This window comes from Zalophus californianus, chromosome 2 (genome assembly GCF_009762305.2).
Source record: "Zalophus californianus isolate mZalCal1 chromosome 2, mZalCal1.pri.v2, whole genome shotgun sequence".
Classification (NCBI taxonomy): domain Eukaryota; kingdom Metazoa; phylum Chordata; class Mammalia; order Carnivora; family Otariidae; genus Zalophus; species Zalophus californianus.
Genome location: NC_045596.1, coordinates 1,434,269 through 1,448,161, shown reverse-complemented (window position 1 = coordinate 1,448,161; position 13,893 = coordinate 1,434,269). Strand labels below are relative to the sequence as shown.

The following is a 13,893-nucleotide window of genomic DNA, read 5'->3' as shown; positions in this document are numbered from 1 at the left end:
CAGCAAGCTCGGGAAGGGGTGGGGAGGGCTGGGTGGGAACAGGACTCTGCCCAGGCACGAATGCACTGAAACCAGGATGGGGAAGCGGGTTGGCTTCAGCCTGGTGAATCGCGGCATCTCCCTGCACGAGGGTCTCCCTTTAGCATGTCCACACCTGGGATCTCATTTTTAAATCTTTTCACATAAGATTAAAACACGACACGATTCATTTTTAAAGGAATACACAGATAATAGGCAAATGTATGACATCTTTTGAGAAAGACAAGGCCGCAGCGTGACACGTGCTAGAGGTGGGCTTGTGTGAAGGGCAAGCGGAGTCAGGCCTGGCTGCCGGCGGGGCCACGGTGGGGCCAGGCTGCAGTCAGGGACCTCAGAGGAGGAGACGCGAGAAGGCTGCTTGGGGCAGGAAGGACGTGCGAGGTGTGAGGCGGCTGCTCGTCACAGGGGACCCTCGGTCCTGTTGCTCTGTCCCTCTCTGTCCCTCTGTCCCTGCTGGGTCACTTTGGAGGAGTGTTCGGTCTCCTGCACCTCTGTGTCCTGTGTAGCCGCTGTCCTTGGAGGGGTACTGTGCCCCGTTCTGAGTGCGCACTTACACACGCGTGCACACGCGTGCTCACAGACACTCACGCACGCACACGGATGCTCTCACACAGGCACATGCGTGCACATGGACACTCAGGCACACACACAGATGCTCTCACACAGGCACACTCAGACACGCACGCACATGGACACTCACGCACACACGGATGCTCTCACACAGGCACACGCACGCACACACATGCTCACAGACACTCGTGCACACACACGGACGCTCTCACACAGGCACACTCAGGCACACGCGTGCACATGGACACTCATGCACACACACGGATGCTCTCACACAGGCACACTCAGGCACACGCATGCACACACATGCTCACAGACACTCATGCACACACACGGATGCTCTCACACAGGCACACTCAGGCACACATATGCTCACGGACACTCATGCACACAGACGGATGCTCTCACACAGGCACACTCAGGCACACATGCACACACATGCTCACGGACACTCATGAACACACACGGATGCTCTCACACAGGCACACTCAGACACACGCATGCACACGCATTCTCACGGGCACACACGTTCACACTGATGCTCTTACAAGGCACACTCAGACATGCGTGCAAACGCATTCTCACAGACACGCACGTACACACACTGGTGCTCTCACAAGGCACAGACACATGTGCACATGCATTCTCACAGACACACGCGCAAACACTGATGTTCTCACACAGGCACACTTGGACATGCGTGCACATGCATTCTCACGGACAGGCACGTGCACTGAGGCTCTCACACGGGCACACTCAGACACATGTGGGTGCACATTCACACAGACACACACACACCCGCACTCAAGGCCCCCCATGGGAGGTTTAATGGGTGGGGAAGGTGTCTTGGCTCCCCTTCCCCAGCACAAATGGGGACCCCAGGCTCCCCACCGGCAGGGCTCTGGGTGGCCCCAAGGTGCTGAGGGGGAGCAAGACTCTGCCAGGGGCTCCTGCACTCGAGACAGAAGCATTACCCCCCCCACCCCAAGGCGCCAGGCAGCCCCACACGGCTCTGCCCTCTGCCCCACCTCCAGCCCCCACCTTGCTGCCAGAGGCCGCAGGTGCCAGGGCAGGACCCTCACACACGCACTCCTCCCTTCCCTCGGTGGTCCCACGTCCACTGCACAAATTGTGGGATGAACGCAGCAAACACCTACTGGCAAAGCAATTTCCCTAGAGGCTTAAACATTGATTATGAGCTCAGACTCCCTTAAGCGATTCGAGCCATAATTATATGTTTCCTGTGACGCCCCTTTGCCTGACAAGCTCCAGCGGGCTTCATCGGTGGGAACCAGCCGTGTCCTCGGTGCCAGGACAGCCCTGCCTCTGGCCTGCATCTCATGCTTGTGCACTGACACCCCCCACGTGTGATCGGTCTTTTCTCACTGGACCCATTGGTAGGAGATTCTACTGTGCATTCTGTCCCTGAGGAACAGTTTCCTGGGCCCAGCAGGTGAGAGACGGACCTGGGGTTGGGTCGTGGGTTCTGTGCCCAGATCCGCTTCCCAGGCAGCAGGAGCAAACTGTCGCACGCAGGGCTTCAAACAACAGGAACGTCCCAGTCTGGGAGGCCAGAAGTCCAAAATCAAGGGCCATGCTCCCTCTGGAGCCCCCGGGGAGGGGCCTTTCTGGCTGTCGGGGCTCCTGGGGCTCCCAGGGTTCCAGGGCGTATGGCCACGTCCCTCAGTCTCTCCTCCGTCCACACCCAGCCTCTTCTCTGTGTGTCTCCTCTGCTCTTCTCAGAAGGACCCTCTTTGTTGGAGTTAGAGCCTGCCTGGACAGTCCAGTCGCAGGTCCTGGGGGTTTCGGGTGGACGCATCTTTTGGGGGCTCTCTCCCACTCCTCCCAGCGGAGCCGTTGCATCAGATGCGGCTTCATGGGGGAGGAAGCAGACAGCATTCCGAAGCTGTGAGGTACGAGAAGGCTGTGCTGGTGGCTCCTCTTCCTAAATCCCATCTAGCGTTCCAGACATAGAGAAAGCGTTTGTTCCCCCAGAGAGCCCACGTCTCGTTCTCCCCTGCGTCTAATGAATTCAAACTCTTTGTTCAACAGATATAGATTGGAAGGTTGGCGAGGGGCGGGGCCGGGGGGGCTGCCTTCGATGCTGGGCATACAGCAATGAACAGAAGAGAAGTTGCTGCCAGGCCAGCCTTGCATTCTCCCAGAGTAAGACAGAGTCAGCACGCACATGCCAAGGCAGAGTGCTGAGTGTCCCAAGTTGCACAATGCAGGGTAAGGGCAGGAAGAGAGCAGTTGGCAGGGCGAGGGGGTGGTGGTTCTGTTTGTGGTCAAGGAAAGGCCTTCCAATGGAGCATAACAAGCAGAGGCATCTGGGTCTATCCAGAAAAAGAGCATTCTGGGCCCAGTGACATCTGTGCAAAGGTCCTGTGGCCAATAGCATGTTTGGCTTCTCTGAGACAGCAAGGAGGAAGTCTGAGAAGCGTAAGTAAGTGGAGGGTGCGGGAGGGGAAGTTGACGGAGAGAGGTCCAGACCACGCCAGGCCCCATAACCTTCAGTAAGGATTTTTGCTTTTACTTGGACTAACTGGAAAGCAAGGGTGGAAGGTTGCAACAGAAGAGGGACAAGTTCTGACTTTTGTTTGAAAAGATTCTCTGTCCTGGGCCTTCGATAATCTTGGTAGGAGCTGCAGCACCTTGGGGTGGCCCCTGGCATGTCCAGGGGAGTTTAGGCCTGGCAAATCCTGAGTGCTGGGCACCTCTGAGGCCGAGGGTGAGTCCTGCCTCCATGAGTCAGGCCGAGCTAGGCAGGGCTCTGCAGGAGCCCTGGGGCCTGGCCTCTGAACACAGTCCCCAAGCTGTCAGCCTGCTGGCTGGGCGGTGCAGGGGAAGGGGCAGGCCCTGGCAGAGGCTGGGGAAACGGGGGCCTCCCAGTAGATGTGAGTGCCCCTCTGTCTACATAGGGTCCAGTGCCCGCTGTTGGCCGGTCTGTCTAGCAACTGCCTTGGACAATCAGCACCCTTCCAAAGGGGTGGTCCTGGACAGTGCCCAGACAATGGCCATCCCCGTGGGCCCTAGGGGCCGGGCAGACCCAGACAAGACTGGGGCTCAGGTCCCAGCTGAGATCCCGGCTTCTAGCGCCGGTGGGGTCTGTTCTTTTGTTCCCCCCAGCCCTTCGAGGCCGACTTTCTGCCTAGGATCCGTGTCTGTGGAGTTTTGTGTCTCTCTCTCCACTGACCCCCGACCCCCGCTCGGCCAGAGTCTCAGGCTCCATGGCCTCAGCTGTCTGTGGTGTCGAAGTTTCGGTGTGCGGGCCGCTGCACCCGTGTCCAGGAAGACATCCCAGTCTCCGGGGCATTGAGCTGCGGGGCTGGGGCTGCAGGGCTGAACCCCAGGGGCGCCCCCAGAGCCACTCCTACCTGCACCCAGAGACAGACTTCCCACCACAGGCAGGGCTGTGGTGCCATCTGCTGCCAGAAGCTCTGCCTTTCTCCTCAAAATCACAAAAGTAATACTTGCTCACAGAAGACACTTGGGAAAAGACTAATTTATCCGTAGTCCTGCTATTCAGATAAATGTGATACTAATGCCTCGATGATCTTTCCCCATGTCTCACTAGGTACATGTGAGATCTCTAATTTTATAATACTGCTTTTCATTCAGTACGTTAACATTTCCGCATCTGACGATCCTTCTACTAAGTGGAAATTGTATGGATGGGACCTAACTTGTGGAGCCAACCCAGTTAATGGACATTTAGCTTATGAGCTATTTCTTGAATATGAGTTTGCTAGATGATTACAAGAAAAGAATTCCTTTATTGTTTTAAGTGTGCACTTGAGTGGTTTTTAGTGTGATCACAGCTATGCACACATTTTCGTCACCCCTTAAAGAAACCCCGTGTCCACAAGCAGTCGCTCCCCGTCTCCCTGCCGCCAGTCCCGCCTTCCCATCTCACAGACCTGCCTCCTCTAGACATTGCACATAAACGGAGTCACACACTATGTGACCTTTCGTGAGTCACTGGGTCACAGCCTCCTGTCTTCTCGCTTCCTCCCTGTCACGGCGCACGCACAACCTCCTTCTACGGCTGAATAGTATTCCCCTGCGTGGACGGGCCACGGATGTTGGCCTGCTCATCCACTGATGGACGCTTGGATTGTGCCCACCTTGTGGCTCTCGAAAATTGTGCGGCTCTGAACATTTGTGAACGGTATTTGTTTGGGTCCCTGCTCCCCAGTCTTCTGGGTAGAGCTGTCACTGATACCGGGGATCCTGAGTGGCAATGGACATGGCCAGCAGTGAAGTCCCCACCTCCTTCCCCTACGTGGCTCCCGGGGCAGGGACGGGAGCTGGGGGGCAGCCAGGCCCCCGCATTCTCAGGGGCCCCGTCCGTGGAAACCGTGCAGCTCAGGAGGAGAGAGCCGTGGCTCATCATACGGGTCCCAGCAGAGCACGGGCGCGCCCAGCCCCACTGCCTGCCGGCCGTGGCTGCTCCAAGCTCCAGCGAAACCGTAAATGCTCGTAAGCGAATGTTCATCGTGTTAGAGTGCGCCGGCAAAGTGCACCCTCATGCACACCCTTGGCTGGAGGAAGGGGGCCTGTGGAGCCCTGGGGCCCGGTCAGGCCAGCCTCCCTCCGCACCGGCCGGGGGTGCCACATCTTTGCGCTTCTCAGTGGTCTCCCATCGGGGGCGTACCGCTGCCTAAGACTCGGCAGTTCTGCGCGTTTCTCTGCCGTGTGCCAGGGACCCACATGGCGCGTGAGGAGCTGTGACCGGCTCCCCTCCACCTCTGTCGGCTCGGCCCCTATGCGACCACTGAGCCACCAGGGCCACCGTGAAGATCCAGCCACGTCTGTGGGCCACGTGCGTGTTGTGTGGGCAGCTCGTGTTTCAAGCAGATGGTGCCACGTTTTCCTTCTGAAGTTGTGGCCCAGGCCACTCGGGCCCAGCCGTGTCTCCCTCGGAGTGCGGACAGACGGCCCGGGACGCCGTGTGCGCTGAGGCAGGCCTCTGGCGTGGAAAGCAGACCAACCCCCTCCCTGGAAGGAGAAGGAGATGGTGCAGGCAGCTGTTGGCCACGTTTTAAAAAATTATAATGAATATTTCCAGACAGATAAAAGGCTTGCACCCATGAAACGACAGGGAGAGCACAAATTAAACGTCAGGGGGAAAGCTGGAAGGGAAAATGGAGAAATTATCCTAGACTGTAGGACAGAGGAGTAGAGAGAGAAGAAAGGAGGGGGTGATGTAAGACTTGAAGGTGCCCCTGCTGGGCCCTCGCAGCCGCAGGGGAGAAGGGAGGTGCGTGGGGCGGCAGGAGCCCCGGCTTCGAGAGAGAGTCCCACACGTGGGGGCTTAAAACGACAGGAAGTTACCCCTCACTGTAAGGAGGCCAGAAGTCCAAAATCTGGCAGGGCCACCCCCCCATCCAGGGTCCTTCCCGCCTCGTCCAGCTCCCGGGGCTGCAGGCGCCCCCCCCTCTACACCCTGTCCCACAGCGCCTCCTCTCAGAAGGCCACCTGTCACTGGGTTAGGGCCACCCAGTAATCCAAGATGACTTTCTCCTCTCCAGCTGCAAAGACCCTTTACACAAATAAGTCACATTTGCAGGTTCTAGGGGTCCGGGCTTGTGCCCATCCTTTGGGGTCCACCGTTCGCCCCGCTGTGTAGGGAGTAAGTAGGTGAATTGATCCTCTGTCAGAGGAAGCCGGTAGATAAGGTTAATCTGGGAGAGTGAGAAGGGCAGCCCGACCTGTGCAGCAGGAGAGGGCAGGAGTTGAGCTCAAACTGTGGTGGATGGGGCAGGGGCTGGGTCAGAAGCCAGGCTGTGCGGCGGCCTCGTTAGGGGCCGCGTGTGGCTCGGTTCTGAGTCCAGGCAGCTGGGCTCCAGGACAGAGAAGGTTTTCTTCTCACTCGTGGGCTTTCAGGCTCCAGCAGCCCCTGGCCGCCCCCCACCCATGCACCCCGTATTTCCTTCCTCTTGCAGCGGCCCCACGGACCAGGCCGGGCTGGAGGCTGCCCCCTCGGCCACAAGAGAGAAGATCCGGTCCAGGTTCCACGGCAGCCACGACCTCATCCACCGCCTGTTTGTCTGCATTTCAGGTGCCCGGCTGGGCCTGGGGCGGGCAGGGCCAGGCGGAGGGCGGGGTGCGGGCGATGCCAGGCCCCAGAAGTCTGGGAGCTTCCCCACCACGTCATTTCTTCATCTCCAACCCAGGGTCAGGGAGAAGGGCTTAATTCCTCAGCAGGTCCCCCAGCTGGGATTGGGGAACCCACGCTCCTGCAGGGGCCTCGGCCGCCCACACGGGGAGGTTCTGTTCAGTTTGTGGTTCAGACTTTAGTGTGTACCCTGCCTAGTTTTGTTTCCCTCTCTGGGGATGGCTACACAGTAGGGGGAGGGGAGGACAGGGAGCCGCCTGTTTTGTCCCCCACCCCCTGGGGGGTTCAGAGGCCTGTGAGCTTTTCTTTAGTTCTGTGTATAAAAGCGTGCACTGCAGCCCCCTTCCCTGCCTCCCACATGCCCTTCCCACCCCCACCTTTGAGGGCTGGCCTCCAGCCGGCCTGCTTGGCGGGAGTGTGGCCCGGGGCCTGGCGGTCCTGCAGAATCAGGGTCATGATGGGGGGGCGAGGGCCCCACAGGCACTGCCGAGCCAGGCCAGGTGGGACCAGGAGGTCTCGGGCGACTCTGAGCTCCAGTTTGCACAGGTTTGTGTCGGGGGTTGGAGGGATGCCATGCCCAGCAGGTGCTCGGGGCATTGCCGGTGCACAGAGAATCCTCTAGAAGCGCTGACTACAGCACTGGCTGGGGCGGGTCACTGGGCTCCCATTCCCAGTGGGATGCCCGCAGCTTCTCCCTCACTTTGTTGCATGTGGCAGCCGGGTCCGCCCCCAAAGAGCTAAGCCAGCATTGCTTTCCACCTCAGCAGGGAGGGTGGGGGGGTGCTTTCCTGCCAGGGAGGGGGCTGTCCGTGTGGTCGCTCCCACCACCAGCCTTCCCTGGGCTCCTGAGCCTTGACTTTGGCCAAACTGTGGCCCAGGGGCTGGGCGGCCCCCATTTGCCCTGACCCACCCGAGGATGCGTCAGTCCTGGGCCGTGAGCTCTGGCCGGGGTCACCCAGCTGGCAGCCCTGAGCCCCTGCTGCTGCTTGGCCTGACCTGCCCTCCCTTCGTCCTCCTCTCTCAGGGGTGGCTGACCAGCTGCAGACAAACTATGCCAGCGATCTGAGGAGTATCCTCAAGACCCTTTTTGAGGTCATGGCCACCAAGCCCGAAACAGACGACAAGGAGAAGTTAAAGAAGGGTGAGTGCCACCCACAGCATGTCCGTGCCACCCTCCAGGAGCCGCACCCCCACCCTGAGGGCACACGGCCCTGCACGGCCATCCATCCCGCCTTTCCGGGGCCCACCGCCTCCACACAGAACCCACTGGCACTGCCAGGCTCTCTGCTAGGGACCAAGGGGCACAGGTCGCAGGTGCCCCAGAGGCTTTGGGGGGGCTCCCACCCCCCCCACGCACAGGCCTGTGCCTGCAGCACCCTCTGCTCGCCCCTGCATGCCCTCCAGCAAGGCCACCCAACGTCTCGGGGCCAGTGGCCTGCAGGGGGCAGTGAGACCCAGACAACACAAGGTCACCCCTACCAACTTTCCATCCACGAAAGCCGCCGGGTGCCAGCCCACAGTCAAGGAGGGGACCTTGGCCCCACCTTTTGGGGGGGAAGTGGCAGCTTAAGACCTGTGGCCGCCTGCGACCTGCCTCACGCGTTTACACGTGCCCACACATCCCAGGCACAGACACGCGCGCGCACATGTGCACGCACACTCTCCCACGCACACTCTCTCACACAGCCACCCACGCACACTCTCCCACGCACACATGCGCGCACACACACACTCGCATACACCCATGCGCCCGCACACACGCACACGCTGTCACACACTCTTGCACACTCCCACACGCCTGGGGTGGGGAGAGAGCCTGACCCCTGCTCGCCCTCCCCTTGTGCTGGGCTGAGATACCTGTTCTGGGCGAGCTGCCCGTCCTCACGGGGCATCTGGGCACACAGGGCCACCTGCCCGGCTGTAGAGCCCGCCCCCATCCAGCAGGGCACATCCTGGCTTGGGGGGAGGAGGAGCAGAGTCAGTCCTGTGTGTCGCCCCAGCTCTGCCTCCTGGTAGCCATACCACTGGGCTGCTGGGGAATTCGGGGTGACGCGGCCTTCTGAAACATCAAGAGTCAGAAAAGGTGGGTGACACAGACCAGTGCTGCAAGCAAGGATGGTGGGCTCCTCAGCCCGTGTCCAGGTCTGGTCCCCCTACTGCCTCGGGGGTCACAGCCCAGGGGGAACTTCCACACACAGAGCAGGGGCTCTGGGGCTGGGGGCCCCAGGGGGGAGAAGCTGTAGACCTCAGGGCACTGAGCCCAGCCTGCTGGGGCAGTGCTGACTCACCCGTGCGCTGGGGGACTGGGGCTGGCTTTGGGGGAGCTGCCCCCCTGCTGGCCACGTGCGGGTGGGCCTAGCGGGGACAGGTGCTTGGGCATCAACCCCACCCCTTCCTTTCTCCCTCCCTCTCTCTTCTAGTCACCCAAAGCCTGCGGAGTGCGGCCTTGGAGGACTGTGCCCTGTGCCAGGAGACCCTGTCATCCTCTGAGCTGGCAGCCAAGACCCGAGATGGGGACTTGGAAGGTGCGTGCAGGGTGTGGGCCAGGGCCCGAGGTGCTGCGTGCGGGGCAGGGAGCGAGGAGCTTGTCTGGACTGTCCCCCTCTCTGGCCTGAATGCAGAATCCATGAAGGCACTGCTTCTCCAACTGGGGGTCCCTCCCCAGAGGCCCCCTGGGCCTGTAGCTGCCCATGGGGAGGCGGCTACCCCCTTGGTGGCACACGGACCCCCTTAGCCAAGGCCTTTGGCTGTGGCTGGAGGTGGATGGACCCAGGGCAGAGGCACACATCTGAGCCCACCTATACCCACCTGCCCCACAGGAAGGGGCTCACATGGCAGCTTCCGGTGACTTCTTCACAGGTCATGTGGAAGCCCCAAGACCCTGCTCTCCGTTTAGGCTGGAGGCCAGGCCTGCTGGGTGATCAGGGAGGGAGTGTCCAGAGTAGGTTGGGAGCTCGGAGAGCACAGCTATAGGGAGGGGGCCACCCAATAGTTTCTAAGGGGCTGGAGGCCTGGGAGAGGTGCTGTGATGGATGGTGGTGGATAGGCCTGACCAGGCGTCAAACGGGAATGGGGCCAAGAAGGAGGCTGAAGTTGACCCCACGATAGGCCAGAGGTCACAGCACTCCTGGTGTGCCTGGCCTGCTGGCTGACCCTGCTTGTCCCAGGCTCGGGGCCTTCCTGGTGCTCGCCAGTCCCCTGGGGGTGACAGAGGTTGTGGGGATGGGGTGTAAGGAGCAGCACAAGCTCATCTCTACCTTTCTAGAAAACCATGCATGATGGTACAAAGTACCTGTTACAGGAACTTGGAACCTCTCTGTTCATGAGTGAATGTAATGAGCTGCGAGGTCTGGCATTGCCCAGGGCACAGGCGAGGGCTACATCCTCCCTGGGGGCTGCCGACCCAGCCCCCTCCTAGAAGTGGCTCCCCTTGGCAGGCCTAGGAAGTCTGCGGGACCCTCACATTCCCCCCCCCACGCCGCCCCTGCCAAGAGTGCTTCTGGCCTTATCTGCCTGAGCTGGAGGTCCTGGCCCAACACGGTCCTTAGGGGCTAACATTGCCATCCAGGATTTCCCCGGGGCCAGCCTGAGATTCTACACAGGAGGTGGTGAGCATGAGAAGTGACCTCCCTGCAGGGTTGGGGTGAGCTGACCCAGCCCAGGATGGAAGGCAGGAGAGCTGAGTGGGAGGCAGTTCCGAGTCTGTGCAAGCAGACAGGAGGAGGGGCAGAGCCTCCAGGGTGGGAGGGAGGCCAGAAGACCCCAGGCCCTTCTGAGTTCTGTTTGGAGGCCCTGAGGATGGGGTGTAGGGATGCAGGCCAGTGCCCACTTGAGCATCAAGCCTGGGGGTCTTGTGAGGCTACACAGACCACCTCTGAGTACTCTCTGTGGTCTGAGGGAGGGGTCCGACATGTTCTTTCCCCCCGGCTGTTGGTGCCGGCCTCGGGACCTGGCCCGCCCTAGTCAGCTTGGTGCCCGAAAATGGGAGGAAAGCACCTGTCTTGCTGCATGTGGGAGCCTGCTTCTCCCTGTGCTGTCTCCCGAATTCCAGAGCAAACCTCCACAGAGGCTCCCATCAGCCAGGGACTCGAGAAGTGAGCTCAGACAGGCCCCACATGTGGTCTGGAAGGAGGAGGTGGCCCCTGGCCCCAGCCTGGCCTGCACACATGTCAGGGAGGGGCCGGCTGGGCCTCCAGGACCCCAAGAGCCTGAAAACTGCTCTGGAGCCAGGGGTGGGCAAGGCTGGGGGCGCTTGAGGCCCCCACAGAGCACACCTAGAGCTGAGCTGGGGGTCGATTTCTTCATTTCTCGACCACCACCTCTGCCCCAGGGGCCTGCCAGGCTGGCTGCTGACAGAGAGAGGCTCGGGCGAGGGTCATCCGGGTGGACGCTCCCTGCCCATGTCCTGAATCCCGGTGGCCTGGCTGACTGCGAGGTGTAGGCTGCAGCTGGGGGCTGGCGGGCAGGCTCGGACAAGAGCTGAGGAGCCGCTGTTCGGGTGACGATTTCCTGAGACCATAGCCAGTAATGGGGGTCCAGGGGAGGCCCGGAGGGAAGGAGGGCGGGAACTGCTGGGGCCCGTCCAGCCAGAGGCTCGCTTGAACCCCAGACCGCCGGCTCCCACCGTCACAGCTGCACGGCTCCCTCTGGCTGACCCCATTCCCACTGTCACAGATCCACCGGAGTGGGTCCCAGACGAGGCCTGCGGCTTCTGCACTGCGTGCAAAGCGCCCTTCACCGTCATCCGCCGGAAACACCACTGCCGCAGCTGCGGGAAGGTGAGCGGGTCCTGGAGGCCAGAGGTTGTCCCTGCGGCCCCAGGGACTGAGGCTGCGGTCCTCCCCAGGGGGCTGTGCACAGGATCTGGAAGCCAGGACCGATGCCCCGGCTTGGTGCAGAGGTCCCTGAGCCCTGGGCCCTGCTCTGACCTGGTCCAGGGTGTGGACTTGAGGCCCCCAGCCCCCTGGGTCCTGATGGTGCTGCTCCTGGCCACTGCAGAGCTGGGGATGTGCAGGGAAAGAGGGTCTGAGGGCGCCAGAACCCCCTCGGTGAGCCTGGCCTCCTGGGGCCGTGACCCACGCCAGGTTTTTCTGAAGGTCCCTGTGGCACGCGGGCGACCCGCAGGGTCCCGCCACTGCCGCCTCGCCCGGGCTCGGAAGGAGGGGGTGGGAAGCGCCCCCCGCCCCCGCCGCAGGGCCAGGGTCGGGAGGGTCGAGGCACAGGGCCCGGGGCTGCTGGGGACCCTGGCTCACTGCCCCCACGGCCCGCCCCTCAAACTGCAGATCTTCTGCTCCCGCTGCTCCGCGCACTCGGCGCCGCTGCCGCGCTACGGGCAGGTGAAGCCCGTCCGCGTGTGCACGCACTGCTACGTGTTCCACGTCACGCCCTTCTACAGCGACAAGGCGGGCATCTGACGCGAGCCCCGGCATCCCCACACCTGCCGGGGCCCCCGCGGACTCCCGGGGAGGAGGTGCCGCTGGCTGCGGGTCTCCACGCACCTCAACAAGCTGCTGCTGCCGCCACTGGAGGGCGCTGCAGGCCGCCCAGACTCGCAGGACGCCCCGCGCCTCCGTCCCCGCCCCGCCCCCCCACCGGTGCCCACCCCCCCTCACCCCCCCACGGGCCAGCAAGAGGTCGGCTCCGGGCAGTGGGGGTGTCCCGGGCGGCCAGGTGGTTGCCTGGGCGGGGGTGGGCGCGCCTCCTGCCCGCCCCCGCCCCCGGCGCCCGCCCCCGGCCCCGGCCCCCGCCGAGCTGCTGTCCCCAGGCTGAGCCGTAGTAGAAGGCCTACTCGGAGCCTGCTCTTGACCGGGAAAGTGGGGTCGCACCTGGGGCCAAATCCTGGGCAAGATGGGGGACACCTCCAGGAGAGGGGTCAGGCCTCAGTGTCCCCCGGAGGGCTTCCCCGTGCTCTGCCCATTCTCTCTCCCTGCCCATAGCCCACAGCTGCCTGTCCCTGCTCCCCTTCGGGACCTTGACCAAACAACAGGCGAGTTGGTTACTCTCAGAGGGGGAGATGCAGAGGCACACCCAGCTCTTCTGGGCCCACCCAAAGGCGCGCCCCTGCCCACGGGTGCCCATCTGCTGATGGGATGGGGGGCAAACAGCTGCCTGCACGGCGCTGAGACCCAGGTCCCCAGGCTCTCAGACCAGGGCTCCCAGGGGCCAAGGACCACCACCCACCTGCTGCCACCACCCCCTTCCCTCTGTCCCCCGGGAACCCTGGCCCACCTCCTCCCACCCCGGATTGGCCCGGGCCTCAGGCTGAGGCGGCCAGCCAGCCCCAGCACGGACACCTCAGGCTTAAATCTCAGGCTTCACATTGCAGTGACGATTGCAGCTTTATTTTTAGAGAGACGGCACACTACTTCTTCTTTTATAAGAAAATCCAGCTTCTGCTGAACAGTGGGTGCACATGCACAGAAACAGCTTCGGGGGGGGTATACAAAGGAGGGAATATTATGTATTGAGATTATTTTTATTTTCTAAATGCTGTAATTCGAAGCCATTTCCATAAATCTCTTTAAGGATTGCAGACGCTCGTTTCTGATGTGAACACGGACTTCTTTTTCTGTCTGGGAAGGGATGGTGTTCTTGCTAATATGTGTTCTCCCCAAAAGCCCCTTCCCATGCCCTGCCTACTTGTCCAGCCCCTTGTCTCATGTGTCCTCAGCTCAGACCCCTGGTGTGTGTGTGTGTGTGTGTGTGTGTGCGTGTGTGTGTGTGTTGGGGGGTGCTCTTGGACACCCCCACCTTGGAGCCCTCCCCACCCTGGTCCAGGGCTGAGCTACCCACCCACCTGGGGGTGGCTTCTGGAGTGCCCTGGGGAGAATGCAGGCGGGCAGGCTGCACCCTGGGGTTGCCATGGCAATGGCACCTTCCTCTGCTCTTGGAGGCTGATCCCTTGGGAACTGGGTGCCCAGTCCCTTGGAGGTAGACACTGGGACCTCAGAGAATGGGGGTATGGTTGGGAGAAACCCCAGTGGCCACCAGACCCACTTTCTTTCTGAGAGGTGAAAGAGTATTCAGAATTTGGGGGCTCCCTAGGAGCAGTCCTGAGTCCTTCAGGAGCAGAAAAGAAGGGGTGTCTGGCTGCCCACCTGGACAGAGCCCCTTCCACCCCTGTGGGTGGCTGCAGCTGGTGTCACTGGAGGGACAGCGGTGCC

At 61.6% G+C, this 13,893-nt stretch overlaps 1 protein-coding gene across 2 annotated transcripts in view; it reads left to right on the top strand.

The window, feature by feature from the left end:
* Positions 1-13,255, top strand: part of ZFYVE28 (zinc finger FYVE-type containing 28) — a 110,642-nt gene extending 97,387 nt beyond the window's left edge. For both annotated transcript variants that reach the window (XM_027597611.2, XM_027597610.2), the window contains exons 9-13: positions 6,558-6,673; positions 7,755-7,871; positions 9,151-9,255; positions 11,405-11,508; positions 12,013-13,255. In XM_027597611.2, coding sequence (XP_027453412.1) covers positions 6,558-6,673; positions 7,755-7,871; positions 9,151-9,255; positions 11,405-11,508; positions 12,013-12,144 — 574 coding nt within the window. In that variant the 3' untranslated portion in view covers positions 12,145-13,255. The remainder of the gene's footprint in view (positions 1-6,557; positions 6,674-7,754; positions 7,872-9,150; positions 9,256-11,404; positions 11,509-12,012) is intronic.
* The last annotated feature ends 638 nt before the right edge of the window (positions 13,256-13,893 follow it).